The sequence below is a fragment of the Archocentrus centrarchus genome, unplaced genomic scaffold, assembly GCF_007364275.1.
Source record: "Archocentrus centrarchus isolate MPI-CPG fArcCen1 unplaced genomic scaffold, fArcCen1 scaffold_24_ctg1, whole genome shotgun sequence".
NCBI lineage: Eukaryota > Metazoa > Chordata > Actinopteri > Cichliformes > Cichlidae > Archocentrus > Archocentrus centrarchus.
This window is the reverse complement of record NW_022060254.1, coordinates 892,801-920,029: the sequence shown is the minus strand read 5'-3', so window position 1 is coordinate 920,029 and position 27,229 is coordinate 892,801. Positions and strand designations below refer to the sequence as shown.

The following is a 27,229-nucleotide window of genomic DNA, read 5'->3' as shown; positions in this document are numbered from 1 at the left end:
GACTTGAGACTGGGGCGGAGGTTCACATTCCAGCAGGACAACGACCCTAAACATAAAGCCAGGGCTACAATGGAATGGTTTCAAACCAAACATATTCATGTGTTAGAATGGCCCAGTCAAAGTCCAGACCTAAACCCGATCGAGAATTTGTGGCAAGATCTGAAAACTGCTGTTCACAAACACTCTAATCTAATCTGACTGAGCTTGAGCTGTTTTACAAATAAGAATGGGCAAAAATTTCAGTCACTAGATGTGCAAACCTGGTGGAGACAAACCCTAAAAGACTTGCAGCTGTAATTGCAGCAAAAGGTGGTTCCACAAAGTATTGACTCAGGGGGATCAATACTTTTGCACACACTGCACTTTTCAGTTTTTTATTTGTAAAAAATGTTTTGAATCATGTATAATTTTCTTTCCACTTCACAATTGTATACCACTTTGTGTTGGTCTGTCACATTAAATTTCAGTGAAATATATTTATGTTTGTGGTTGTAATGTGACAAAATATGGAAAAGTTCAAGGGGTATGAATACTTTTGCAAGCCACTGTATGTAGGACTGCTTTTTTACATAAATAAAGTGCCTTGAAACGACTGTTGTGATTAGGCCCTGTATAAATAAAACTGAATTGAATATTTCTAAAATTAGAAACATCCTGTCTCAGCGTGATGCTGAAAAACTAGATCGTAAATTTATTACTTCTAGGCTGGACTATTGTAATTCATTATTATCAGGCTGTCCTAAAAGCTCCCTGAAAAGCCTTCAGCTGATCCAAAATGCTGCAGCTAGAGTACTGACAGGGACTAGAAAGAGAGAGCAGATTTCTCCCATATTGGCTTCTCTTCATTGGCTCCCTGTTAAATCTAGAATAGAATTTAAAATCCTTCTCCTGACATACAAGGTCTTGAATAATCAGGCCCCATCTTATCTCAAAGACCTCCCTGGCTCTCTTCCACAGTATATCTTTCATCCTATCGCGCTCCCCTCACCCCCAACTTGTCGCGGCAGATAGCTGCCCCTCCCTGAGCCTGGTCCTGATGGAGGTTTCTTCATGTTAAAAGCAACTTTTTCCTTCCCATTGCCACCAAGTGCTTGCTCATAGGGAGTCGCCTGATTGTTGAGTTTTCTGTATTATTGTAGGGTCTTTACCTCACAATATAAAGCGTCTTGAGGCGACTGATCTTGTTATTTGGAGCTATATAAATAAAACTGAATTGAAATTGAACTGAATTGATCTATCAACCAGGAGGTGGTGGTTTGACCCTCTGTATGTGCATGCATGTGTGTGTATATATTTTTTGTTTGTTTTGTGTTTTCCAATTCAGTTTTATTTATAGCACCAAACTTGCCTCGAAGTGCTTTATACTGTAAGGTAAAGACTCTACAAGAATTAAAATATATAAAAATATATATATACACACACATGCACTTAAGATGTACACAAACAGCCATCACCAACCTAAGTAGGGACAGCACCAAAGTGAACAAGTCAAATGGAAAAAAAAAAGGAAGCAGGTGACAGCTGAACTCCTGTTTTTATGAACAAACACCAACTACTGCGTCTTTATTAAGCCACTGAACAGCAACGAATGAGTGCGCAAATGACAAAGAAAAACAAATTCACCCAAAAGAAATCAAAATGGCAATTTAAAATAAAGTCAAGTGTTTCACATGAATCACATTCAGAACCAAAATCCCCACTCTGCAAGTGTTTAACCACACCCTGTCCAGTGTCCCCTCATACTTCCTTGGCCTAGACAACAGTATAGTATTCAATGACTACATTAAAGAATATTAAGACTGGCTGATAGAAAACATTTAAAGAAGAAATTAATCATCAAAGCACATCATCATCATCATCGTGTGTGTGTAAGATTTAAATTATTGCTTGTTCAGCATCTACTTAATTGAGACTGGTGTAATGCCAGGATGTCAAATTGTGTCCCAAAAGTTCTGAAATGTTACGCCACGACACCCACTCTGCCCCCCCCCCCACACACTTCACGCTGCCTTCCCCGCCCCTGATGTCAAATTCAAATCCCACACTTGAAAACTGGAGCTTCCAGTTTGGCTCCACACAAACCTCATCTTCAGGTTAGGCTACTGTTACACCTGATTCACTGGAGAGTCAGTCAGGCATATGGACAGCATATTCATGCTCTTTGTGATAACTTCACCTCAGCTCAAAAATGTTGCCAGGTTCTTCTTGAAGAGAGAACCAGGAATGTGAGCCAAGCTAGGGTGAGCGTCACCTGTGTGACAGCAGGAACTGGTCAGAGACTGGGCTGATCTTGAGGAATTCATCTAGTTTCTGTGACATATTTGGAAAGAGGGGATAGTTGGGAGCTCAAATTTGGTCAGAAGATCAAGAACAAGACAGAAACACAAGACACATGATAACAGTGACCACAGCTGGTACGTACAGCTGCGTCCCAAATAACAGAAGGCAGCGAGAGCTATTCCTGCACAGTATATTTTAAAATCTAACTTTTTTTTTCCAGTTCTCACAGGGTAACATGCTGTGGCTCACACTGATCAGGTTTCATGTACAGAAGCTGATTTTCACTGTTGTGTGGAGGCCCCTCAGTCAGGGCAGTGGGATACTCTGTTGCTCACATTCCTACAAGTTTCCCTGGAAATACTACCGGGACCTAATACAGTTCAGAGAAGCACAGAGGCGCTTCAGGCTCCAGGCATGTAAACAGACTCCTACCTTTCTAATTCCAGCATCACTACTCCAACAGCTGACAGTATTGGAAAATGGCTAACGGCTCTTCAAATCTGCTCACTCCAGCTTGCTCCTCTCAGTGCCGGTATCAAAGCTCACTGAAAACTATTCTGGGAGCTGAATTTCTGCTGAAAATCTTTTGTTTTTCTAACTGATCTGCTTCAGTCAGCTTACTACCATTAAACAATCTTTTCTCCCACATTTCACAACTTCAGGTAGTCTGCGCAGTTGTCAAATATACAAAAGTTCCAGTTGAAAGTTTAGGCAACAAACAAACAGAAAATAAAAAACAGATGCACTTGCTGCCAGCTTTAAAGGGGATAGTTTGTTTTTTGTTTTTTTGCACTGGCAGCCACATTACTACGATTCACTGTTCAGAGCACCTGAAAACATTCTTGTCTAGGGATGTGATTGGACAATATTTCTTACAAGGCTTTAAAAATCCCACACAAATATAAAGGAAATTACACAAAGAACAGCACTAAAGAACCCGCTGAAGAACCAGGCGTATTCTGGGATGGAACAAAACACACGTGGTTCATCACAGGAAAAGAACAATAGTTTGTCTGAAACACCCCCCCACACACACACACTCCCCCACTCCCTCAGCCAGCAGACACACCCACGCCACTTGCTTCTTGCAACAAGCAAGAAGGAAATGACCTGAAATCTGCGCTTAACAGAGCTAACTGTACAAAAAAAAACTCAATTAGACAATACATAAACAAACAAAAAACAAACAAACAAAAACCCAAACAATAAAACCACAATACTAACAAAAAATTTATTTTAAGATCATTGCAGGATATTGTCACTGGTTTCCTTTTGTCAGAATAAAGCCCTGTTTCTATCACAAGAACCTTCCTCAGGAACTCAGCTCCTTTAGAGTTTCCACTGCAGGGGCTGAAATTTAGTCCCAATGAAAATGATTTTAGCTCCTAAAAAACTTCTAGTTTCTGATAGTTCAGGAACTCTGAGGTGGTGCTTGCAGCGCTGAACATTTTGGTCTTGTACTCACACGATTTCAGCTAGCTGAGTTATTTCGCCCTCAGTCTCCTCTGTAGCTCTTAAATTGCTGTCGGGCAGAAATTTTTACTCTTCGTAAACGGTTAATTGAGCAAGAGAGAAGCAGCGGCGGTAAAGCGAGCTGAGGAGCGGTGTTAGCCAAAACAAAGCAGTTATGCAGAGAAATTAAATAATATTCTCAGTTTCACAGTGGTTACATTCTAAAACACAAAGAAGTGTGACGACCCTTCCACACGACCCAATGGGAAGGCACTTTAATGCCACCAAAGAGCAAATTCATCCTGTCCACCGTGGCCTCTCTGCTCTGTGTACTGTACTCAGCCTGGACAGTCAGACAGACAGAGAGCAGAGAACAGGAAGCAACACAATATAAAATGGCTGCTCATCTTTATTGCGTTCCAGTCCTTTACATATTTCAGTGGACTAACTGTCCCAGGACTTCAGACTGCAATGAAAAAAGTTCCTGGGACTCGAGGTTTTGTAGCCTTTGGGTGAAACGTGGGTAAGTCTGAGTAAATGCCTTCACCTCCAGCTTTGTCATGTCTCACTATCTACATGCAATGTCTCAGAAATATTTTCATGACCTAAGGCAAATCAGCATGTCTACTGTCCAATATAAAAACCTTTTTAACAGACCATAGCATGGAAAAAGATGCTTGGGATAATTTAGAAATGGTCTCACAGTTTATCCAACAAAGAAGCTCCATCTCCATGACAATAATCATATACTGTATGTATGTAGATGTACAGATGAATAAAAATATAGGTGGATTAATTGATAGCAGAATTTTTGACCCAAAAAAAAAAATCAGACTGGTGACACAAATACCAACAAAGTTTCAGCGTGCTCCAAATTAAAGTATGACAGTGCAGCTGAAACCTGCTTTCTTATAGTGGAATGTGGGGCTGCATCAAACCAGTTTGCTTACTTGCATTTTTACACAACTGGCCACTATAAAGAGACTGAAAGCAAGTGCTCCTTTTCCCATCTTTCACACAGCTACTTCCCATCTCTTTACATGGATACAACTGAGCGCAGCACCATAAATGCCTTAGCAGAGAGACCCAGTTTGTTTGAAGAAGAGTGAAAACAAAGTGTGTTCAGACACAAAAGACAATGTGACTGTACATTAAACATGACAGATACATGAGCACGAGCAGAGTTAGACATGAATGCTTGAGTTGGGCGCGGGGGGGGGGGTGTTAACTGCTTCAAAACATACAGACATGAGCAAAACAGCAGAGACGATGCACAGAAAGAGATTCCCTTAGACACAGTCAATGGGTTTGTTTCTTGCTGGCTCACAGCATATGTCTGCATGGTTAGTATATTGGCTAGCTGAGGCTAAAGAATGCAGACTCCTCAAACATGAGTTAAATAATAAAAACATTCACCTTGCTTTTTGTCTAAACACACTATAAAAAAGTGAATCAGTAGAGGAAGGAGACAGATGGGAGAGAGGAGGCTCCCTGATTGGGCTTTCCCTGGACCCTCTTCAGGAAGTAGCAATGATGAGTCACTGTTAGCAGACTGCAACTATTCAGGAACATATCCTACTGAGTGCAGGTCATCTACAGTGTGTAGCTGTGTGACTGTGCGCATGTAATGAATTCTAGGGAACAAAGTTTGGGTTGAGATCAGCAAATACGGACACGGCCCGAGGAGAAATGCGTTTGGCCAAAAGGCTTAAATTTCTGCAACCCACGCCACCTGACTACTATGTGCATGAGTGTGTTTTTGTAGAGATAACCTCACTTGTATCTAAATGTAATCTTGCACTTCCATTTCACTCTAAATCAATACCGAACGTCTGCCACATCATATTCTGCCTTCTTGGCAGAAAATAAAAGTTGACTCAGTGTCTGTTTACTGGTTGCCTTCATCTCTGTGTAGTCTGGAGGCTCTACAGGCCTGAATTAACCCTCTTATAGATTCAATCTGACATAAACATTCTTGCAGTTTACTCCTCTGTCCAAGCAGGTGACAGAGGGACAGTCAGGGTGGGGGGTGTAGGTTATATGGTGTTCTAAAGGAATGGTGGGGAGTGAGTGGTACAGGTGATGGGAGGGAACACAGAGAAGAGAAGACACTGAAATTTCAGTGAAGACATGGCTGATGTGGTGAGAGAGTAGGTCCTTTAACAGCAGCCCCCTCCAGACTGCCTGACAGGGGTGCTCTCGATTTTTAAGTTGGGCTTGTCGCCACCGGCTGTGGCCCCGGGACCCATGCGCTTCTTGATCTCGGCTGCCATGGTCATGAACGCTTGCTCTACATTGGTGGCATTCTTGGCGCTCGTCTCCAGAAAGGGGATAGCCAAAGAGTCAGCAAACTCCTGAAAAGATGAGAAGAAACTTCCAGTGAAAACACTGTCAGACACCAAGCTCACACCTCGTCTGAGCACAAATGTGCTGTCAGAGCACATATTTCAGTCCAAAGTCTGGGTGGGAACTATTTAGACTTTCAATGAATGAAGAAAAACAAAATACATTCATTCATACAGTACATATATCTTAGGTGAGATTTCTTTTTAATGTATGTAAAAATGTATCTATAGAGGAAACGCAGCCATTGGTGACGTGCGTGCGATCAGCCAGCGACTGACTGCAAGAATGTTTCTTGATGTGCCAAATGTTTCCCGTTTTTGAATGGTGGGCCACTTCAACACCCAGATTCTTCTACTACGAAGCTAGACTGTTGACACGCTCTATTTTTAAGATTAGGCTTAAAAACGTTCCTTTTTGATCAAGCTTTTACTTATGGGTGGATCAGGTCACCCTGAACTATCCCTTAGTTAGAGATAGAGCCACTTAGAACTGTCGGCTGTCAGCAAGTTCCCAGCCGCTGGGAGTCTCTCTTCCTTCTTCTGGGGCGAATCTAATTCCCCCTATAAACATGCCCCTCTCGCTCAATTGCACCATCGTTCACAAAAACATTGACTTGTATTGTTTCAAATTGTTTTGACAGCTTTCATACTTTAAAAAAAGTCACCTGGCAAAATATAAAAACTTTTGAAGTTTTGAAAATGTAAAATAGATAAACTTTTACAATCAATTTGCCATTCAGGCATTTTGCACTGCAAATCACCAAAACAAATCCCAGCAAACATTTCTTCATCATTTCATTTCAATCTAACCTAAAGAATAGATATAATTTAAAAGAAAATTAAATAAAGAAAAAAACTTCCTCAGAGGTTTTAAAGCAGATGTGGAGGTTATGTATGAGGCTGGTTGGACTCAATTTTTCATTTGTTTGCTTAAAGCATCGTTTGGGGCTTCAGTGGTGTTGGAGATCTTGGCAAAATTCATGGAATTATGTCTATTATTTGTGTTTAATTTATAATGTATTTATTTATTTTATTTTATTTATATATCCTGTATTTTATTTTCAATTTAGTGTTTATTTTCAAGAGAAGTGCACTAAATTTCAAGGTGTTCAGTTCAGTTTTATTTATAAAACGCCAAATCACAATAAAAACAGTCGCCTCACTGTTCTTCAAGTGCAATAAATGCAGGATGCTTACAAAGCCAATATACTCATCAATATAAGTAACCATGTTAAATAATTGTGATTTCAATATTGACCAAAATAATTGTGATTATGATTTTTCCCATAATTGAGCAGCCCTAACAGGCGGGAGATCTCATTACGGTCAAGCGCCAGTGGAGGATCAGCCAAGGATCTGCCAAGTATCCAACATGGTCCTGTCAAGGACCAGCCAGCCATTTTAAGTGGCTGTATCTGCATGCTGCAACAGGCTTAGGCTGCTGGGGGCTTCTTCACTTATCTCTGTGTTTAAACACCACTAATGCATTTAATCATTATTAATTATTAAAATCTGTCTCTCTCTCCTTCACAGTTTGCCTTTTGTACAGTTTCTCTCTGCTTTCTTGTCTTTCTCCTTAATCCCACCCAACCAGTTGTGGTGGATGGCTCCCTCTCACTAAGCCTGGTTCTGCCAGAGGTTCCTTTGTGTTAAAGGGAGTTTCCTTCCAGTTGTCACAGGAAGCCAGCTGATTGTTTTGGTTTTTTTTTATTATTGTAGGCTCTTTATAACATATCGTTGTAATATAAAGGGCCTTGGGCCACACAAACTACTGAGTACCATTCTGAGGTGCTACAATGAAATGTCGGCAAAATGGACTTTGGTGTCTTTGGATGCAGCCCTCTGTAGTTTGATAATTTTCATTTCTATCAAAAGATGCAGCATCCTTTCTTTCCTAAGACATTACCCAGTCCATTAGAGTTTAGATGTCAACATGATTTTTCTTTTCCCCATCAAGATCCAATGTGTTTTGAAGCATTGCTTTAATTTTTTGAGCAGGGGTGTGTGTGTGTGTGTGTGTGTGTGTGTGTGTAAGATACACAACACTGAAGCCTCATCAGCAGAAAGCAGCCTTACCTTTGCAGTTGTATAGTCCACTACTTTCTTAGTGGTCTGGTCACACTTGTTGCCCACCAGAAGCTTGTTGACATTTTCACTGGCATAGCGGTCAATTTCCTGCAGCCACTGTTTGACATTGTTATAGGACTCCTGCACAACAAGAATGTGAGTATGAATTATAAAAGTACTGTCAGCCGCCAGTGCTGCCCCTCAGCTTCTTGGGAGTAGAAATCTCAAGGTGGAACAAATGTCTTGGAAGTGCAAGTTCTGGAACACATAATTTCCAGGTGTCTAGTGACTTTATTCACCATATCAAGTCAAAAGTGAATGGCTAAGTGAGAAGCAGCAATAAGAAATGCTAAAATCATAAAGAAACAGAATTGCATCACTCACATTTTATAAATGTTGAATCATCTTCTAGCTAGGCACTGTGTGATAGCATCAGCTGTTATTGGTATTGCATAATCCTTCACTGGTAGGCCTATAGCATCATACAGAAATGAAATAGGCCTACTGTGATTGCATCAGCCGTTATTGGCACTGAATCATCATTGACTGGTAGAAACAAAAGGTGCTCATTTAGCAAAACTGATGCAGATTCAGCATGGCCTCCAACAGGCATGACAGGAGCAAAACAGGGCTCTCCTTAGATGAAGATTGTGATAAAAAAATATATATACTGTACAAAAACGGGACGTATTGCAATAAAGCAGTTGCAAGCAGGAGACAGACAGCTACTGAATTGGCGGTGCGGCTTCTCCTTAGATGAAGATGATGAAGTATGTTTTCATCAAGAAACCAAGATTTCTTTTATTTAATATTTTTTTGTCAAAAACACCTTTTTCTAGGAGGATGAATCAACCTTATATGAAATGTGATGTAATTCTGTTTCTTTAGCAATGTCTGGAATTGATGAATGGGTGAGAATCTTTAAATTATGCTGGAAAAAGAGAGATAATAGAGGGCGCTTTTGGTTAAAAAAAAAAAAAAAGCCTATATTTCAAATGATTATAAAACAAAGAAGGAGATGAGAAAACAAGTAGAACTTTTGAGGAAATGTAGTTAAGATATGTAAAATTATGTTGACCAAGTGGCATTGCCTTGGGCAATTGCCCAGGTGCCCAACCGGACAGGCAAAAAAGTCCTTTTTTTCACCCGGAAGCCTTTTCTGAGTCTCTTAATTCCAATTTTATGCTTCCTACAGAGCTAATCTTCCCCAAACACACACACACCTGTCCTGAAATAATAGGAATATGGCATTAATGGGAGAACATTGAAATCTGAATTTTGTATTTTCACTGGTAAAAGTATTGGTTTTTAAGGGGTTAATAACTTGGGAAAGAGAGAAGATACAACATTTATGATGCCAAATTCTGAAAGTATGGGCCAAAATTACCCAGGACACCAATTTTCAGGCTAAGCATATTATTCATGTGGGATATATTACCTGTTGAAATGTTAGAAAATTGAAAATCATGATTCACAAGGTCAAATATAGGGCACGGCACCCAATGGGCCATATCTCAGAAACCCTTTGGAGCTGAGGCCTATTTTGCATGTGTTCATTATACACATAGAGGTACGTTCATAATAATTTTCACTCAAATCTGAGTTGGTGACCCAAGAAGGATTTTCACTTTTTGGTTGAGTTCATATGGAATGACCCCAAAGTCTGGATATCATTACAGCCCTATTTTTATAATAGTAAACCCTTCAGGAGAATTCTGATTACCTTCTACAAAACTATTTTGCCCAAATTTGGAGGCCTTGTCCTAAACTTCTATTCATGTACTTTTAGTCCCCCCTGGGTGCCCCCAGGCATGCCTGTGCTACACACAGCAAGACAAAAATTGTCATTTTTTTACTAACTTCAAACTTCAAACAAATAAAAGTAGCACAGCTTGGCAAATATTTGTTTTACTTTTGATTCAATAAACCATAAAAGTGCAACCCTATCATTATGCCTGCTCTGAGGATTAAGTGCAGACTGCTGACTCACCTGATCTGTCACATCATAAACAACTATGATGCCATGAGCTCCACGATAGTAACTGGAGGTGATGGTGCGAAACCTCTCCTGACCCGCAGTGTCCCACTAGAGGGGGGGAGAAAAAAACAAAAAAAAAAACAGGGAAAGGGAGAAGGCATTACAAATACAGCCATAGAGATCATTTCCTCCTTTCATCTGCTGTGAGAATTTTATTTTATATTTGTGAAATATATAACATTCATGAACAACCTCAGTTTAGCAGTCTTGACTCTTATTAGCTCTTATCGGATGCCCATAATTGATCCTAATTCCATGGTACATTTGATGACAGAACAAAGATCACCTGTGCTGTCACTGATTTATGATTTGTTAAGAATTTGAGTTAACACTTCTATAAAATTGTCAATAGATCAGAAGTTTGTTATCCAGCAGAATGTCGGCTCTAACATGTTAACTCCTTTGTACAATAGAAAGCTTTGCAGAAACACATCAGTAAAACTTGGGGCAGTATCAAAAATATGTGTAACAAATGAAAATGTGGGATACTCTTCCTTGTATTTGTGTTGTTATTGGCCTTTGCCCCTACCAGAAACTATGCTGGGCAGGGAATTTCTCTTTAGAGAAAGTATCAAAAATAATGGGCTGACTTGCTTTTGACTTGCTTTGTGTCAATTTCACCATGAACTCGACACAAAGCATCATCATCCACAAATGACTTGCTGTTGGCTTGTTGAACAATCACATGCAAGCATTCTACACAGCGCCTACTTTACTAGACTTGCCGTAATCTTTTTCTCTTTGTTGAGAGCCATGCAGAGGAGCTATAACTTAGCCTTGGGACATCATCTCTGCAGTTGTCTTGAGTTGGTTTCAAGAATCACATTCCGCTAGTTCATCTTTCAATATTATCACGTCAATAATTTCAGTTTATTAACTTTTTTTTTCGGCCATAAAGAGGTATGTCATGATTATAAGAATAAGAAGAACTTTATTGATCCCAGAGGGAAATTTATATGTCTGACATAGCTCATCTGCTGTCTGCTAGAATTGAAAAGCCTGATGGCCGTGGGTACGAATTATTTTCTGTATCTCTCTTTTACAATGGAGAGGGAGGAGCTTTCTGGTACTGATGGTTTTTTTTTGCTCCATACAGTCAGAGATCAGAGTTATTCAGGATGGCTTCTAACATCTTTGGTGTGCAGTTTTTCCACCGCCTCTCCCAGCAGGTCCAGTCTGGTTCCAATTCCAGAGCCAGCTTTCCTCACTAGTTTGTCCAATCTCCTTGCATCCTCATTTCTGATGCTGCCACCCCAGCAGACTGCATCATAGAACAGCACACTTGCCACCACAGACTGATAGAACATCTTCAGCATTTTACTGCAGATGTCAAGAGGTCTTAGTGTTCTTAACAAAAAGAGATGGCTCTGCCCCTTTTTGTATAGTCTGTCTGCATTCGGGGACTAGTCTAGTTTGTTATCGACATGTAAACCTAGATAATTATTTTTTGTTACTACCTCTGTGTCCACCCCGCAAACTTTCACAGGCTGGAGAGGGCTCTTCAATAGGAGGTTGTTTTTGTGACTCCAGTCGCTGAAGGTTTTAACAAGATCCCCATTTTCAGATTCCTGTGCATTCCTGATACATGCCACAGTGGCAGTGTCATCCATGTATGTGGATGTGGCATGACTCAGAACTGTATTTGAAGTCTGCTGTATATGATGTGAAAAGGAATGAAGCTGGGACAGTCCCTGTGGAGCCCCCGTGCTGCTCATTAATGTCCCAGAAACACAGTTCTCCAACCTGACAAACTGTGGCCTTTCTGTCAAGCAGTCTCTGATCCAGGAAACCGAAAGAATCTACACCCAACTCTGTGAGCTTGTCTTTCAGTATATTTGGTTGGATGGTATTGAAAGCACTTGAAAATTCAAAGAACATAACTCTCACATAAGCGCCAGATTCCTCCAGATGAGCTAGGGCTTGGTGAAGTACCGTATTTTCCGGAGTATAAGTCGCACTTTTTTTCATAGTTTGGCTGGGGGTGCGACCTATACTCCGGAGCGACGTATATGTGACATTTATAACACATGAACCAAAATACTCCAGCCACTTGACATCTCCGTGAACTGCAGCTTTAAGGCAGTCTTGCGTAACCTGTGGGCGCAGTGGATGATGGATGGAGAGCACAGCTTAACGGCAACTGGGAGAATGCGCCACCCAACTTTCCTGGAAGTCATTGGATGGATCAAGAAAACATGGGCTTCAGTGACAAACCATCCTGTTGGGATTCAGAAAGGCTGGAATAATTGGAACTGCAGCTGACGACGAGTCTGACTAACGCAACACAGAAGAGGAAGCGGTGCTTCGTCTACGGAGTGTACGGAATTGTTTAGAAGTGACACCGAGGATGAAGAATTCAATGGATTGATGGTTTGGTTAACTTGTTAGTATGTTCTTTATGCTATGGTTATCTGAATAACTTAATGTTACGTTAACATACCGAACAGGTGTTCGTTGTGGGTCATGTAGCTGAACGTGTTACGTTAGCATAACGTAGGCGTAACCGTGTTCGTCCTGTTCTATAATCCATTATTATTTTAAATTGCCGTTCAAGATGGAATTTCTGCTCTGGGTCTCGGATTCTATCAAATAACCCCCCCCCCCCCCAAAAAAAGTGCGACTTATAGTCCAGTGCGACCTATATATGTTTTTTTCTTCTTTATTATGCATTTTTTGGCTGGTGCGACCTATACTCCGGAGCGACGTATAGTCCGAAAAATACGGTATGTAGAGGACAGCATCATTTACTCAAAAGTGTTGTTTATATGCAAACTGCAGTTCTTTGCCACCATCTTTAAAAGCTACCTTTGTGTGGTTGAGAATTGCCTTTATGTCACTTGTGATCCAGAGTTTCAGGGTTCTAGCCAGCGGCTGATCACCCGGCGCTGCTCAGTTCAGGTAAGTGTAACAAAGAGTGTTGTGTGTGTGTGTATATATATATATGTGGGCTCACAATCTGCAGCTTGATGGTCTTGCCATCCAGCTCGATGGTGCGAATCTTAAAGTCCCCTCCAATGGTGCTGATGTAGCTCTCTGTGTAGGTGTCATCCTAGAAAAGCGGCATGAAGGGGGGGGGCAGATAAAGGGAGGGACAGCATGACTCGGTCAGACCAACAAGCAAAATGAGCAAAGGGCACACATTCACAGTCCAGCAGAAATGAAAATGTTTTACAGTGAGCAAGAACTACTTACAGCAAAGCGCAGCAGGAGACAAGACTTTCCTACACCAGAGTCTCCAATGAGCAGGAGCTTGAACAGGTAGTCACTGAAAAAGAAAAGAACTGGGCTGAAAACTTAAGAACAAAGACAAATAATGTTAACCAATTATTTACAAATGTACACCAACAAAATTCTACGCCTTCCTGCCAATATTTATTGGACGATAAAGCTGACAGTGTTAGTTCACCTTAACCAACTTTCTGTTCCAAAAATAAATCAATAACCAGAAATCTGTGCCATTTCTGTCAACTTAAGGTGGAATGCTTTCTACTACTTTTCTGTCTTTCAATGAACACAATTCAGTGATCATTTAAACTGGATTACAATGAATGTGAATTTTCTACTTCCTTACAGCAGGATGGTGTAACGGCTTTAGAGTTGAAAAACAGTACAGTGTATTCATGGTAATGAAGGAATACACCTCATAGTCCAGCAGTGTGGCTCATTGTTTTTTAATAGTTTTTGGATAACAAATGAGATTTATGGCAATGAGGAATAACATCAGATACACATTTCAAACCTTGGTCATATTTAATATGAAAATCCAAAACTGTGGCATTAAATGGTAAATGGACTGTTGTGTTTGTGTGCCATGACAATCACTCTATGCACCAATACAGTGTTGGGTGCAGAGGCTGGCACAGAGGACAACCTCCTCAAGGACAGGATCTAACAGTTTAATACACTTCAGCTTTATTAGCTCATCTAGTCAAAGGACCGACTGCAGTAATGGTGAGAATTAAACGTGGACACAACAACCACCAAATAGGTCTTTGCCCAGACTGTGCTCAAGGTCAAGGTCACATTCATCAGTTCTTACGTACTGTTTACAGCTCTCTCCTCCATGTCTCCTCTCTTTTCCATTCTTTCCTGTGTGCCAGTTACCTGCTCTCAGACTTTGATGCCATCTCACTCCCTTTACTTGTTCCCTGGTAAATTTTGAATTCTAACACTTTTCAGTGACAGATCGGGTGGAGTGCAGGAATCATCCACTTTTTGCCACCACCAGATTTACCACCAGATCCTAAGCTGTGGGCATCTTGGAAGTTACACAGTAACTACACTATATATAAAAATATATAAATATATAAAAGTATTCGCTCGATCATCCAAATCATTGAATTCAGGTGTTCCAATCACTTTCATGACCACAGGTGTATAAACCATGCACCCAGGCATGCAGACTGCTTCTACAAACATTAGTGAAAGAATGGGTCGCTCTCAGTTCAGTGAATCCCAGTGTGGTACTGTGATAGGACGCCACCTGTGCAACAAGTCCAGTCGTGAAATTTCCTCACACCTAAATACTCCACAGTCAGCTGTTTTGGTGGCTGACCTTACTGCATTTTAGGTGTTTCCCTTCCACAAAAGTTTGGGGGGAGAATATTGAAATGACTCATATAAACATGATTTACTGAGGTTTGTTCTCAATTTAATGTTAAATTTAACGCTGAAAAAGCAGGTCTGATTTTTGTTGGGATTTATGATAGTTGAAGTGTTTGTTTATTTGGAATGACTGGGGGAGATGTTATTAGAACTAATGTGTAAATGTCACAGGTGGACGGTTCAAAGCTGTGAATGCAATGCCGAAATTGTAAAGCTGTACTATTATTCTTCACTTATTCCTCGCCCTGCAGGTTTGAAGCCTTAATAATTTTTGTTAGTACATGTTCATTTTTGAACTACTAATTAACCCAGCTCTTGCCTGACTGCATCTTTGCATATAAATTAGCCTGCCCCAAAGAACTTTCCACTCCCATGGGTGCAGTTTGCGAATGCATCACCCTGCCCCACAGCTTTCAGGCACAAAATTGACACTGTGCCTCTTTGGTAACCATTAACTGCTTGTGTGTAACCTGCACAAATTACCGTCCCTCATTATTCATTAGCCTAACTCCCTTAACACTGTAGGGCAGGGGTCTCAAACTCGCGGTCCACGGGCCACATCCGGCCCCGCCCCCTACTTCCGGTCCACAATTTGATGTCAAAAATATAAGACAACTTGGCCCTTTAACATAAGACAATTTGGCCCTTTAACATAAGACAATTTGGCCCTTTAACATAAGACAATTTGGCCCTTTAAGTTACCTTTTTGACATTTCACTAACTCATCTTAATTTGAGGGGATGTGGCCCGCGAGTTTGAGACCCGCGCTGTAGGGTGTGCCATAACTTCATAGTCTTTTCAAAGTAAAGGCTATCTAGGGTGTCACATACTAATTTATGCCAATTTTTACTGCCTTGTTTTAAAAAAAAAAAAAAATTGCCCCTGTGACCTCATTGCTGGTTACAGCTGTGGCTGGCAATGATGCCTGAATTTTGATGGCTCATGAGCTGGATGGGCTATTACATCTCTGACATTCTGATTCGTGCCAATCTGTCATTGGCCGGGACAGTTAAAATAACTCATTAAGAGGGGATGTCTTCTCTTACTAATCGACTAGAATACAGGACTGACACTCCCAATCTTCAGATCACTTTAGTTGATTAATAACCCTTGTTCTTAACTTTATAGAAGTTAAGAACACGCTCTGGCTCAGGAGGTAATGCAGGTCATCTACTAATTGGAAGGTTGGTGGTTTGATTCCTGGCTGCTCCAGTCCACATGCCAAAGTATCCTTGGTCAAGATGCTGAATCCGATGCAACCGTCAGAATATGAATGTGTGTGAATGTTAGATAGAAAGCACTTCGAAATAGAAAACAGTGCTTGTGTGAATGGGTAAATGTAAGTGTGTTTTACCATATACAAGAGGTTGTCCATAGCTAAGGCCTTGGAGACTACCAAGCAAAGACTCACAGCCTTGACTAACTGCCTGAAGAGGTATACCAAAAGCTGGACAAGATCAATAGAGGCTAGGGTCTAGCATACAAGGCAAGACCCCAGGTGCTGGCTGTGCATCAATGCCCCCGAGACAATCCAGCACATAACAGCAGGGTACAAGCAGGCAGGCAGGGCATTCATGGAACCAAGTGGCCGGCATAGTATACAGGAACATCTGTGTAGAGTATGACCCGGAAGTCCCAAGGTCAAAATGGAACTTTCAGATACAGACAGACAGGACAAGACAAACTTGTGATGGCTAACCAACCAGACATCATAGTGGTGGACAAATAAAGGAAGAAAGCCGTAGGGATACATGTTGCAATACCAAGTGATGGCAACATCTAGAAGAAAGAACACAAGTAGGTTGAAAAATACCAAGGGCTCAGAGAAGAGCTAGAGAGGATGTGGAAGGTAAAGGTAACACTCAGGGCAGTGACCCCCAAACTGAGAGAATGGCTCCAGCAGATTCCAGGAACAACATCCGAGATCTCTGTCCAGAAGAGCGCAGTCCTGGGAACAGGTAAAATACTTCGCAGGACCTCAAGCTCCCAGGCCTCTGGTGGAGAACCCAAGCTTGGAGGAAAAAGACTGCCCATACCTGAATGATGTATGGGTCACTGTTAAGTACCATAACAAAAAAAAAAGAAAGCAGCCAATGTCCAAATAAAAACTTTGAAAGACCTTCAGAAAGTCTTGAGAACTACCGCTCAAGACCACTTTAAAAAAAAATTACAACAAAGTTGAGAAACATAAAAGAAAAAATGATGGGGTGGTTAAGATATGAAATTCAGTTCAATGCAGAGGTTGTCCCAAAATTACTGAACATTGCCCACCGCTGACCTCAGCCTATCACTGAGAGAAAAACACCATCACATGAATCTGACACATAGCACAGAATGTTGTAGAGAACAGCCCGATGCCAGTGCTATTTTTGTGTTATAGAAAACTGAGACCTGTTGTGAGACAGGCTGGCTCTTGATCAAATGATAACATCTCATAAACACTTTATGCAACACCAATGTTGAAATCAACCTAGCTCCCATTTGTACAGTTTGTAATGAAGTGGACTGGTGCTAAGAGATACCAGGATCTCTAGTCACTCTTAACTCTACAGATCACTGCACAGCCTTACACCTTATCTACACACCAAATAAGAAGCAAAGCTTTTGACTGACACAACCCAGTTACACCACATCAGAAAGTTGACTTTTCCTGATTTGATACCTTAGGATGAAAATTTTGTTTATGTTGTCAAAAAAAAAAAAAAAAAAAAACCCACAACACTCAAGAATTTTTGTCAAGATTTCCATTCTTGACAAAAAGGAAAAGTGAAATTAAAATGAAGACTACACTGGAAAACTAGATCTTTCAAAGAAAACATTAAGTGTTACACGTTGGAGGAGGATCAACAACAGTCTGACATTTAAAAACCTGACAAACCAAACGGTGGTCTCACCATATGCTTACAGTGGCTCTATCCAATCAAACAATCATCTGACTTACAAAAAAGTAATACAAAATGTTTGAATATGAATAATTAGTTATCATTTATTCATTAATAAATTAATTATCCAAACTGGGTTTCACAGTAATAGCTCACCTACTAAGACACAGTGTGCCATGATAGGCAATGCTGAGGCAGAGTCACATGGTTAGCCAGTGGAAGAACACAAATTGTAGGCGAACTGCGCAGATGTGTTAACTAAACTAGTCCCACAGGGTTCCACCTGGATTCAGCACTGTGGGCCGCAGGACAGCCACTGTGAGCAGTTCAGCAAAAGGAGGAGAGATTTGGGGGAAGTAGCTATGCTGTTATTTCAGGACTGCTTGTGTCAGCTGTCAATCATCTGCTCTAACGTTAGCCACAACTTTGAATCAAGTTTTTACCAATGTGTGGAAACCGTGTTATCATTTGGCAACACCCAATACAAACACAAAAACAAATCCACACATGAACTGTCTTCGCAAATCATTGCTATACAACTAGTCCCACTTGCACTTAACCCTTAATAAGAAAATGTTACATTTCTATCCCTGTGTGTTCCAGTATGCGGCTGTCTCCATGGAGAAACAAAGCAAAACACAGTGGGCTGAGCATGTTCACCCGGGCTGCAGGTCAGCCGTCACATCAGTACTGCCCAGCGTAACGCTACTAGTTTTCACTCTAGTGTCTGAAGTGAACAATGGCAGCGTTTCTCTAAACCTTTTTATTCTACTTGAATAGACAGGACTGCTTTTTCTTTTCTTTTTTGGTCCCGGTGAAAGGTCCCGTGTCATTGGCGAAACGGGGAGGGACGAGCAGGCTGTCAGCTGATGTTTGGAGAAGACGTGTTTGGAAAACTGACCCATTAAACAAGCTGCTCGCGCCCTGTTTACAAAAGCCCGTGAGCTGTCGTTTTCCATAATATTAGCACAATTATTCTAGCATAAAGCAACACCATAAAACCAGTTCTGGCAGAACGCAACAAAGAGCACCGTACAACTGAGCACGTTTGATGTAAAACTCACTATTCGGGATTCATGTTTTCAATGTCGATGTGTTTTTCTGTCGGCAAATCGGCGCTTCCTTCCTACTCCGGCAAAAAAGACGGCTTGTATGTCCGGTTATCAGAGGCACTTAGATGGTTGTTTACCGTCACCGTTACTGCCCCTGATCGTTCCGCTCTATTCGACTTTTGTTGTCTCATACAGCCTTGATCCTAGCGGACATAACCTTGTGTCATCCAGTTAGGTTGGTATATTTGGCTCCCTTATTTCTGCCTTTCTGTGCCCGTTCCTTGCTAAATGTTCAAGATGGCTGCGCAGGTGCGGTAGTGACGAACGCTGACGTGTAACTACAGATCTGGGCAAAGCTTACGTTACAGCGGTCCTGGGATTTGTAGTTTTTATTTTTTAAAGGCAGTTTAAATCACACATTTCACTCTATGGATACAGATAAATCTTTATAAAGATTTATCTGTATCCATAGAGTGCATATATATATATATATATATATATATATATATATATATATATATATATATATATATATATATATATATATATATATATATATATATATGTGTGTGTGTGTGTGTGTTTGTGTGTATATTTGTTTTTAAATAAAAAGTATTCATTGATTTATTATATGATTTATTCATTTATATACATGTACCTACGGTCATCATAGTAATGCAACAATATAAAATAAGGTATATAAATTAATTTAAAACATTTTTGCAATTAAAAAGGCAATCACAGACTTATTTCAAAATTTCCATACAGCAATATTTATTTATAATGAGATTGCTAGCTTTCCTTATTTCCTCATTATGTGTATGTATTTCCTATTCCTCCATAGACCACATATTTGATGCTGTAGTATATTGAATGCAGATTTTACTATACAGTTCATCTATTTCTCCTGTCACAGCACAAACCCTCAACTGTGCCACTGCAATCTGTGTACACCTGTGAAAGACCATTTCAACCATATATTCTAAAAAAAAAAATTAAAGGAACACTTTTTAATCAGTTTCAATTAGAGTCAATTAAACTTCTGGGATATTGATCTGGTCAGTTAAGCAGCAGCGAGTGTTGTTAATCAGTTTCAGCTGCTTTGGTGTTCATGAAATTAACAATTTCATGAACACTAGAGGGGTAACAATGAGACAACCCCCAAAACAAGACTGGTTTTTATTTGTTAACACCCAATACAAATACAGAATCAATGGGTGGAGGCATCTAACATTTTTCTCCTCCTCATCTTTTGACCATTTATTCACTAGTTTTGCATTTGTCTAGGGTCAGTGTCACTGCTGGCAGCATGAGGCCATACCTGGACCCTACAGAGGTTTCACAGGTAGTCCAACTCCTCCAGCACGTCAATATGTGTCATTGCCAGAAGGTTTGTTGTGTCTCCCAGCACAGTCTCAGAGCGTGGAGGAGATTCCAGGAGACAGGCAGTTACTCAAGGAGAGCTGGACAGGGCCGGAGGAGGTCCTTAACTCATCAGCAGCACCGGTATCTGCTCCTTTGTGCAAAGAGGAAGATGATTACCACAAAATGACCTCCAGCAGGCCACTGCTGGTCCCTGACAAAACAATTCGAAACAGACTTCATGAGGGTGCCCTGAGCTCACTGCCGGACACTGTGGAGTCCCAACTGGCATTTGCCATAAAATACCAGAATTGGCAGGTTCACCACTGGTGCCTTGTGCCTTTAACAGATGAGACTAGGCCGTACAGAGCTCTGTATTTAATGTAAATCAGTTAAAAAGTTTGTTTATATTCTCTTTAATATTGTGCTAAAAAGTAGCGATTTGATTTGCAGATAAGTGGTATTTGCAAATCGTCTGAGTAATGCAATTTCTTTGTCTAAAAAAGCATAACAAGAAATAACAGTGACTAACTGTCCATTCAAACAAGAAGATGCTAAAACATTAAATGTGTGCTAACTCCTGACTTACTGTAGTAAGTAATGCACTGGCATTAAGATGTGTGCCTCTTTAAAAATAGTGAAGCGGTCATGGTCCTGTGTCTTTGACCCAGCGTTTTGTGTTTTTGGATTCCCAAGTTCTGTTGATTATTAATTGTCGTCAGTTTGTTTCTTAGTTTGTTTATTGTGTTTTCAGCCGTGTGCCTTTTGTTCCAGTTACTGCTGTGTTTAGAGTATTCCTTCTGTTTACCCTGCCTCCCTCGTGTTCCCCATCTATAGTTATGTCTCTGTCACTGTTAGTGTTCCCGATTTAATTACTTCCTGTATTATTTTGACAGGTGTGTGTCCTTGTGCCTTGTTCCTAATTTACTTCCCTGAATCTCATTATTAGATTTAGTTCAGCTGAGGTTCCCAAATTGTCTCCAGCCGGGGTGGCTGTAGCTCAGTAGGTAGAGCAGGTCACCTACTGATCGGAAGGTCAGCGGTTCAATTCCTGGCTACTCCAGGCTACATGCCAATGTATCCTTGGACAAGATACTTAACCCCAAGTTGCTCTCCGACCGTCCCGTCGGAGTATGAATGTGTGTGAATGTTAGCCAATTAAAAAGCACTTAGCTTAGTAAACATGGAAGTGCTTGTATGAATGGGAGTGCATGGGTGAATGTAAAACATGTTGTATAAGCGCTTTGAGTGCTCATACTGAGTAGAAAAGCTATATAAGAACTAGTCCATTTACCATTTTACTTTAACCTCATCACCTCCTGTGTATTTACTCCCTCAGTTAGTCTGTTCTTCATCATGTCATACTTTTACTGTGATTTCTGTTGTTCCTGTTGCCCCCTGTAATCCCCCAAGTTCCTGGTGTTTCCCTTAGCAATTCCTATGTTTATTCATGAACTTTTTTTACACCTCCAATGAGGGTTGTTCTCATCTGATCCCTGCCTGCTCTCGAGTCTGCATTTGGGGTTCTCATTCACCCTCAATCCTGACAGATGTGGCTGTGTTTACCTTATTTTAGTCGTAGTAAAACCATCTGAAGAGATGTCAGAACTGGAGCTGCCTATATAAAAAGCAAAGGGGGTGTGCTCATAGAGTTCCTGGAGGATGAAGGGACTAATATCACTGACTGGTCCCCACACTTGCCTGACATAAAACCAAAAGAACACCTCTGGAACATTGTTTCGATCAATCCAGCACCACGAGGCTGCAGCTCAGACTGTTCAGGAACTCAGCAATGCCCAAAAATCGCTCAGGATACCATCTGCCATTTCATTAGGACCGTGACCCGACATTGTCAAACATGCATACAAACATGTGGGGGGGCCATACACACTACTGAGTACCATTTTTGAGTCACTGCAATGAAATTTAGGCAAAATGGACTAGCCTCCAAGATCATTTTTTCACTTTGATTTTCAGGGTGTCTTTGAATTCAGCCCTCTGTTGGTTGATAATTTTAATTTCCATCAAACGATGTGGCCTCCTTTCATTCCTTACCCATCCATATCAGTATAGATGTCCAGCATGATTTTTTTTCTCCCATTGAGATCTTACATGTTCTCAAAGTGTACCTTTAATTTTTTGACCAGTGTATTTCTGCTTAAAGATTAAACATGCAAGTCAGGACCTTTAAAGTTACAGTATGTAATTTTAGGTTTTAATTTTAGGTTATTTAATAGAGAAAAAAAGAATGTAATCATAAATATACACTGATTAAGTGTACACTTAAAAGGCAAGTGTACATCATGTCCACTGTCACCAAGTGATTGTTCATTTCTCTGTAATTCTACCTTGAGGTAACAAACGCACCTTGAGGCGACTGTTTGTTGTAATTTGGCACTATATAAATAAAATTAAAGTGAATTGAATTAGACATTTCATCTGCTTGCTCTGTATCATCTCTCATCTGCTCATGTGGTTGTTCAAAATCACAGAATAACATGCCCATATCCTGTTCATTTTCAGACTCATTTTCTGTTTCACACAGTACTTTATTCTCACACCTGTCAACTTTCATCAAATCAGTTTCATCATAATGCTCCTCATCCATGTTTTCATCCTCATCTTCATCAGGAAGTGATGGATCACATAGCTCAGCCTCATCTGTGATACTTACGTCCCTATACTGTGGATGAATCTGGTTCAGTATATGCAGTGCTTGAGCAAGTTTAGACCAGGCTACAGTCTGAGACAGCTGATGACCTCTGTATGGCAAGTGTCTCTTCAGTTTTACTCTCATCACTTGAAGCTCACTTCTCAGTCTGCGTAATGTTCAACAGTTTACTGCACCTCTGATGGGACATTTCCTCTAATTACTCTCTGTCTGCCTTTGGGGAGAGGAATAATATTGTCAAATGGTATAGACTTGGATATGAGATGCTGTTCCAGTATGAGACTCTTGAACCTGAACCTGAGTTTGAGGGTCCTGATCCTCCAGCGTCCCCAGAGAAGTCCGAGCTGCAGCACCATCATGGTCCGCCTGAGTTTCCTGAGCCAGAGTCTAAGGGTCTGACATCAGCTGTGTCTGTGGTGTCCCATTGCCCCCATTGACGTCAGTCCCTAGAGGGACCCCCTTTCCGATGCTGGCCTCCAGCCATCCCACCTTTCACTGTCATCAGCCTCCAGCCAAGCCACCCGAGGGTTCCTGCTGCCTCCGTCCATTGCCTTCACCAACATCGACCATCAGAGGGCTTCCTTCGCTCCCGCTGGCCCCGTGGCCCAGAGTTGATCCATCTCTGCCACTGGCCCCACAGCCTGCCCCCCGAATTGTTTTTTTCTCCTTTGTGGAGGTCAACCTGGTCAACCCCCTAAACGTCTTCATCTTCAGAGCTGTTTTGTCCTGTGTGGCCTCGTGGCTCCCGGCAGCAGTTCCCCTGAACTGTTACATGTGCACTGACTGTTACTAGAATTTCCATATTTGGTGTCAGCCTGGCTATGAGATGCACAGACATGCACTACAGCAGACTGCCTTTCCAGGTTCACACTTTGTGCATGAGGTGGCCCAGCCACATCACTGTGATGGCCTCTTTATACAATATCAGCATAAGACATCTAAGGTTGGTCTTTGTGATTACCTGATGTTCATGAAATTCACCTTTTCTCTCCACTGCTCTCCTGGGCAAAGATGCAGGTCTAGAGGAAGATAAACACCGGTGAATTTTGGAAGCAGTAGTTGATTGCAAAAGAACATTAGCTGAGCCGAGCTTGTTACCACAAGCTGTGCAACAGTCTCAAACGCCAGCTTCTTAAAGCAGAGCCCCTCATCAGGCCAGTGGCAATAAATTATGTAATCAGAGATGCAGCAGGTGAGTAACCAATGGGGTGGAGCTTCACGCAGGGCCCCACCTCTGGAGAGAGAATAACAACAAACACACATGTCTGTGTAGGCTCTCAGTCGTCCAGGTCATAGTATCACTGGAGCTTGAAAAAAGGTGACTGGACTTCTTTAAGATGGTTCACCTCTAATCCAAAAAACTTCTTCAGTTCTAAAACCAATCTTCTCCCACACACACACACACACACACACACACACACACACACACACACACACACACACACACACACACACACACTCCCATTCACACTGACAGAAACAAAGAGAGAGAGAGAGTGAAAGATCGAGTTCGCCCAGGAGGCCATGACTTTAATTTTCTATTTTATTGTGATTATTCCTTTATTTATAAAGCTTTATTAAAGCGCTTTATAAATTTTACTCACTACTTACTTGATTGTACTTGTAATGTGCATTATATTACTGAATTACTGAAAAATGTAATGTGATTACAGATGCATTACAAAGTAACACATTACTGTGATCACATGCTGTAATCATGCGTACTGCAAGTGTAACCCATTACACCTAACACCTTTTGTGTCACTTTGGATTGAGTTTGTGTCTTTGTGTGACACTTTGTATTACATTTGTGCTTTCATGTGATCATTTTGTATGTGTTCTTGTTTATCTTTGTGTACCAGTGTCCAGCTGTTTCTCTTTGCAGTCATTTACCTGTAATTTTGTAACTTACTGGGGTCTCTTTATTTGTCTTTATGTTGCTATTTTGTCTCTGGTTATTTTGTGTCTCCTGATGGATTGTGCATCACTGTAATTATCTTCATTTATTCATTAGATGATTTAAATTTGTGTGTGTGTGTGTGTGTGTGTGCAGTCATTTTCAACTCATCACAGTCATGTGACTGGCATTTTATGAAGAAATGTTGCCAGTCGTAATCCATCCAATTCCACTGTACAAACCATAAAGGAGAATGTAAGGCAGGGACAATACTCCTGCTCAAAACTTGCTGACACTGTATTTTACCCCCACTAATCTGACTGACTCATCTCACTATTGTGTACAATAAAAAGAACTGAAGTAGTACAGTACATGGCAGTAAATTTCTAAGTAAGTATCTTGTGACTGTGACAGCGTCATAAATTCCTGAGTTTTTCTACTACACTGCTGCTAGTTGGCTGAAACTGTCAGTTGACAGAGGAACTGACTGGAGGAAAGGAAGTGCTGAGTCTTTTCCTGGGATATTTGAGGGGGGAAGACTCAGACTCAAACCCACCCACATGCAAACAGAGACAAAAGTTGACGGAAAAAGTTTAGGACAGGAAGTGCATTCATCTGATAAAAAAATGCTGATCCTTTGGTCTGTCACCTGGGTCCACCCCATTCAGTGATTTGATAGTAGCATGTGACTTATTTGTTCAGTGGGTGATTATTAAACTGAAGTCTGCACAGCTGAATTTTAAGGAGAGACTGTCCAAACATCGCCTTTAAAAACAGAAGAATTAATGAATTGTTGTAGTTGTTTGAACTGATGGACATATAAACAAGTGGCAGCATGAATATTAAAAATAAAAACTGAATTGAAACCACAGCCTTTTCAGTTCAGTGCACATCAGTGTGGCGGTCGGGTCAGGTTCACGAAAGCAACACAGGAAATAAACTAAATTTAACTTCATAATAAAGGTTGTGTCAGTACAATCGTCAATAGATTTCATCAAATAAGGACGTTTATGCAGATGGAAAAAATGTAAAAAATAACATTGGGTTGTGGGTAAATTAAATGTTTTATGAATAAAAATGTTAATTTAATAAAAGGTAAATAAATAAACGATGGACAAAAATAGACACACTCAAACAAAAAAAAAATTGCACATAATTGTATGAAATTCAGAAGGATTTTTTCTTTACCGTTTTCTAGTGAAATCTCCTCGAGGAATAAATTTCAAATCCATTATTATGTCTGCTCATAAAGAAAAGGATGTTTCTTAATTCGGACTCTTTCCTATTAAATTACAGGTGTCCTAACCCAAACTTTTCAAGGCCTTTATTTTGAAAGGGAAAAGGGGGCCAAACCTCTGGACGTCTCGTGCGCTTCACTGCACAAAGTGTCCCGCGCGCGCAGAGGCACGTGACGATGTTCTGTTGACTGTGTCACTGGGGTCTGCGGTTGTCTTGGAAATGTCAGCCAGGTTGGAGCGGGACTCTGGGAGCCGCAGGTACCGGAAAGAGCTCTCCGCTGACGTCCAGCAGTCCCGGCATATGGAAGAGATACTACCCCGGCCGACCAGAATGGGTAATGAGTCAGACCCTGCTCATATAGCCACAGATTATCAAATATATGTTGGGTCTTTCAGTTTTATTGTTTTAATTGGCCATGCTCACTAACTGTTGCAGCTGACTGCCTGACTTAAGTAAAAGTAGCCTATAACAACCTATTGTGTTACAAGTAAAAGGAAGTTTAGTTCAGAGATACTCATCACTTCTTATATAGAATAGAATAGAATAGAATGCCTTTATTGTCATTATACAGGATGTACAATGAGATTGGAGGGCCACTCCTGTTCAGTGCCATGCAATAGAAAATCAAACTTTCTAAAATAAAAATATAATATACTATAATCTAAAAATATACAGAAAATAAAATAGGATGTATAAAAATGTTTACAGAATATAAAATGTATAAAAATACAGAAAATAAGAGAATGTGTAAAAATATTTACATTGTAAAAATTAAAAGTAGGGGACTAATGAAGAAAAATGTCCTCTGTGACTCTGTCATAAGTCACACATTAATATAAAAACAGGATTTTACTGTTGGTTGAGGTAGTTTATTTTTATATATTTTGTGTCCAACTCCATCCCACGGTTAATGTCACTGTAGATGAGTCTACTGATTATTTTATTCTTTTTACAAATTCAAGTGTTCATTCAATACCTTTAGTATAATAAATGTGATGATTAATAAATCCATTTTGCAGTATATAAGGCTGATACCAATGACTGACCAGCAAACAGCTGAATCCAACTGCAGAGTGCTTCTGTGTTTTAGATATTATTTACACATCTGTAATTATCCTTTATTTTTCACAGATCAATAACCAGTAAAACAATAATAATAATTTAATGAGCAATGTAAATTCTGCATTTGTTTCTTTGTGGTTTTAGCTGTGAGTGGTTTATCCAGAGATGCTGCAAGTCTGAAGAGAACGCTGTCAGCATGTGAGGAAAACTTCCCAACAGGTAATCTGAGAGAAAATTATACAGCACTGGATCAAACACACAGTGAAATGTGGTGTGC

At 40.6% G+C, this 27,229-nt stretch overlaps 2 protein-coding genes across 3 annotated transcripts in view; one reads left to right on the top strand and one right to left on the bottom strand.

Moving 5' to 3' along the window:
* Nucleotides 1-1,515: 1,515 nt before the first annotated feature.
* On the bottom strand, nucleotides 1,516-19,043 carry rab1ba (zRAB1B, member RAS oncogene family a). Its single transcript, XM_030723140.1, has 6 exons — nucleotides 18,734-19,043; nucleotides 13,375-13,447; nucleotides 13,136-13,231; nucleotides 10,135-10,230; nucleotides 8,154-8,285; nucleotides 1,516-6,086 (listed from the first exon to the last, which is right to left on the bottom strand). The coding sequence occupies exons 1-6, from the start codon at nucleotides 18,745-18,747 to the stop codon at nucleotides 5,892-5,894; spliced, it is 606 nt and encodes a 201-aa protein (XP_030579000.1). The 5' UTR covers nucleotides 18,748-19,043; the 3' UTR covers nucleotides 1,516-5,891.
* Nucleotides 19,044-26,086: 7,043 nt separating this feature from the next.
* sh3tc1 (SH3 domain and tetratricopeptide repeats 1) overlaps nucleotides 26,087-27,229 on the top strand; it is a 32,355-nt gene continuing 31,212 nt past the window's right edge. For both annotated transcript variants that reach the window (XM_030723299.1, XM_030723298.1), the window contains exons 1-2: nucleotides 26,087-26,224; nucleotides 27,097-27,171. In XM_030723299.1, the coding sequence (XP_030579159.1) occupies nucleotides 26,110-26,224; nucleotides 27,097-27,171 (190 nt within the window). In that variant the 5' untranslated portion in view covers nucleotides 26,087-26,109. The remainder of the gene's footprint in view (nucleotides 26,225-27,096; nucleotides 27,172-27,229) is intronic.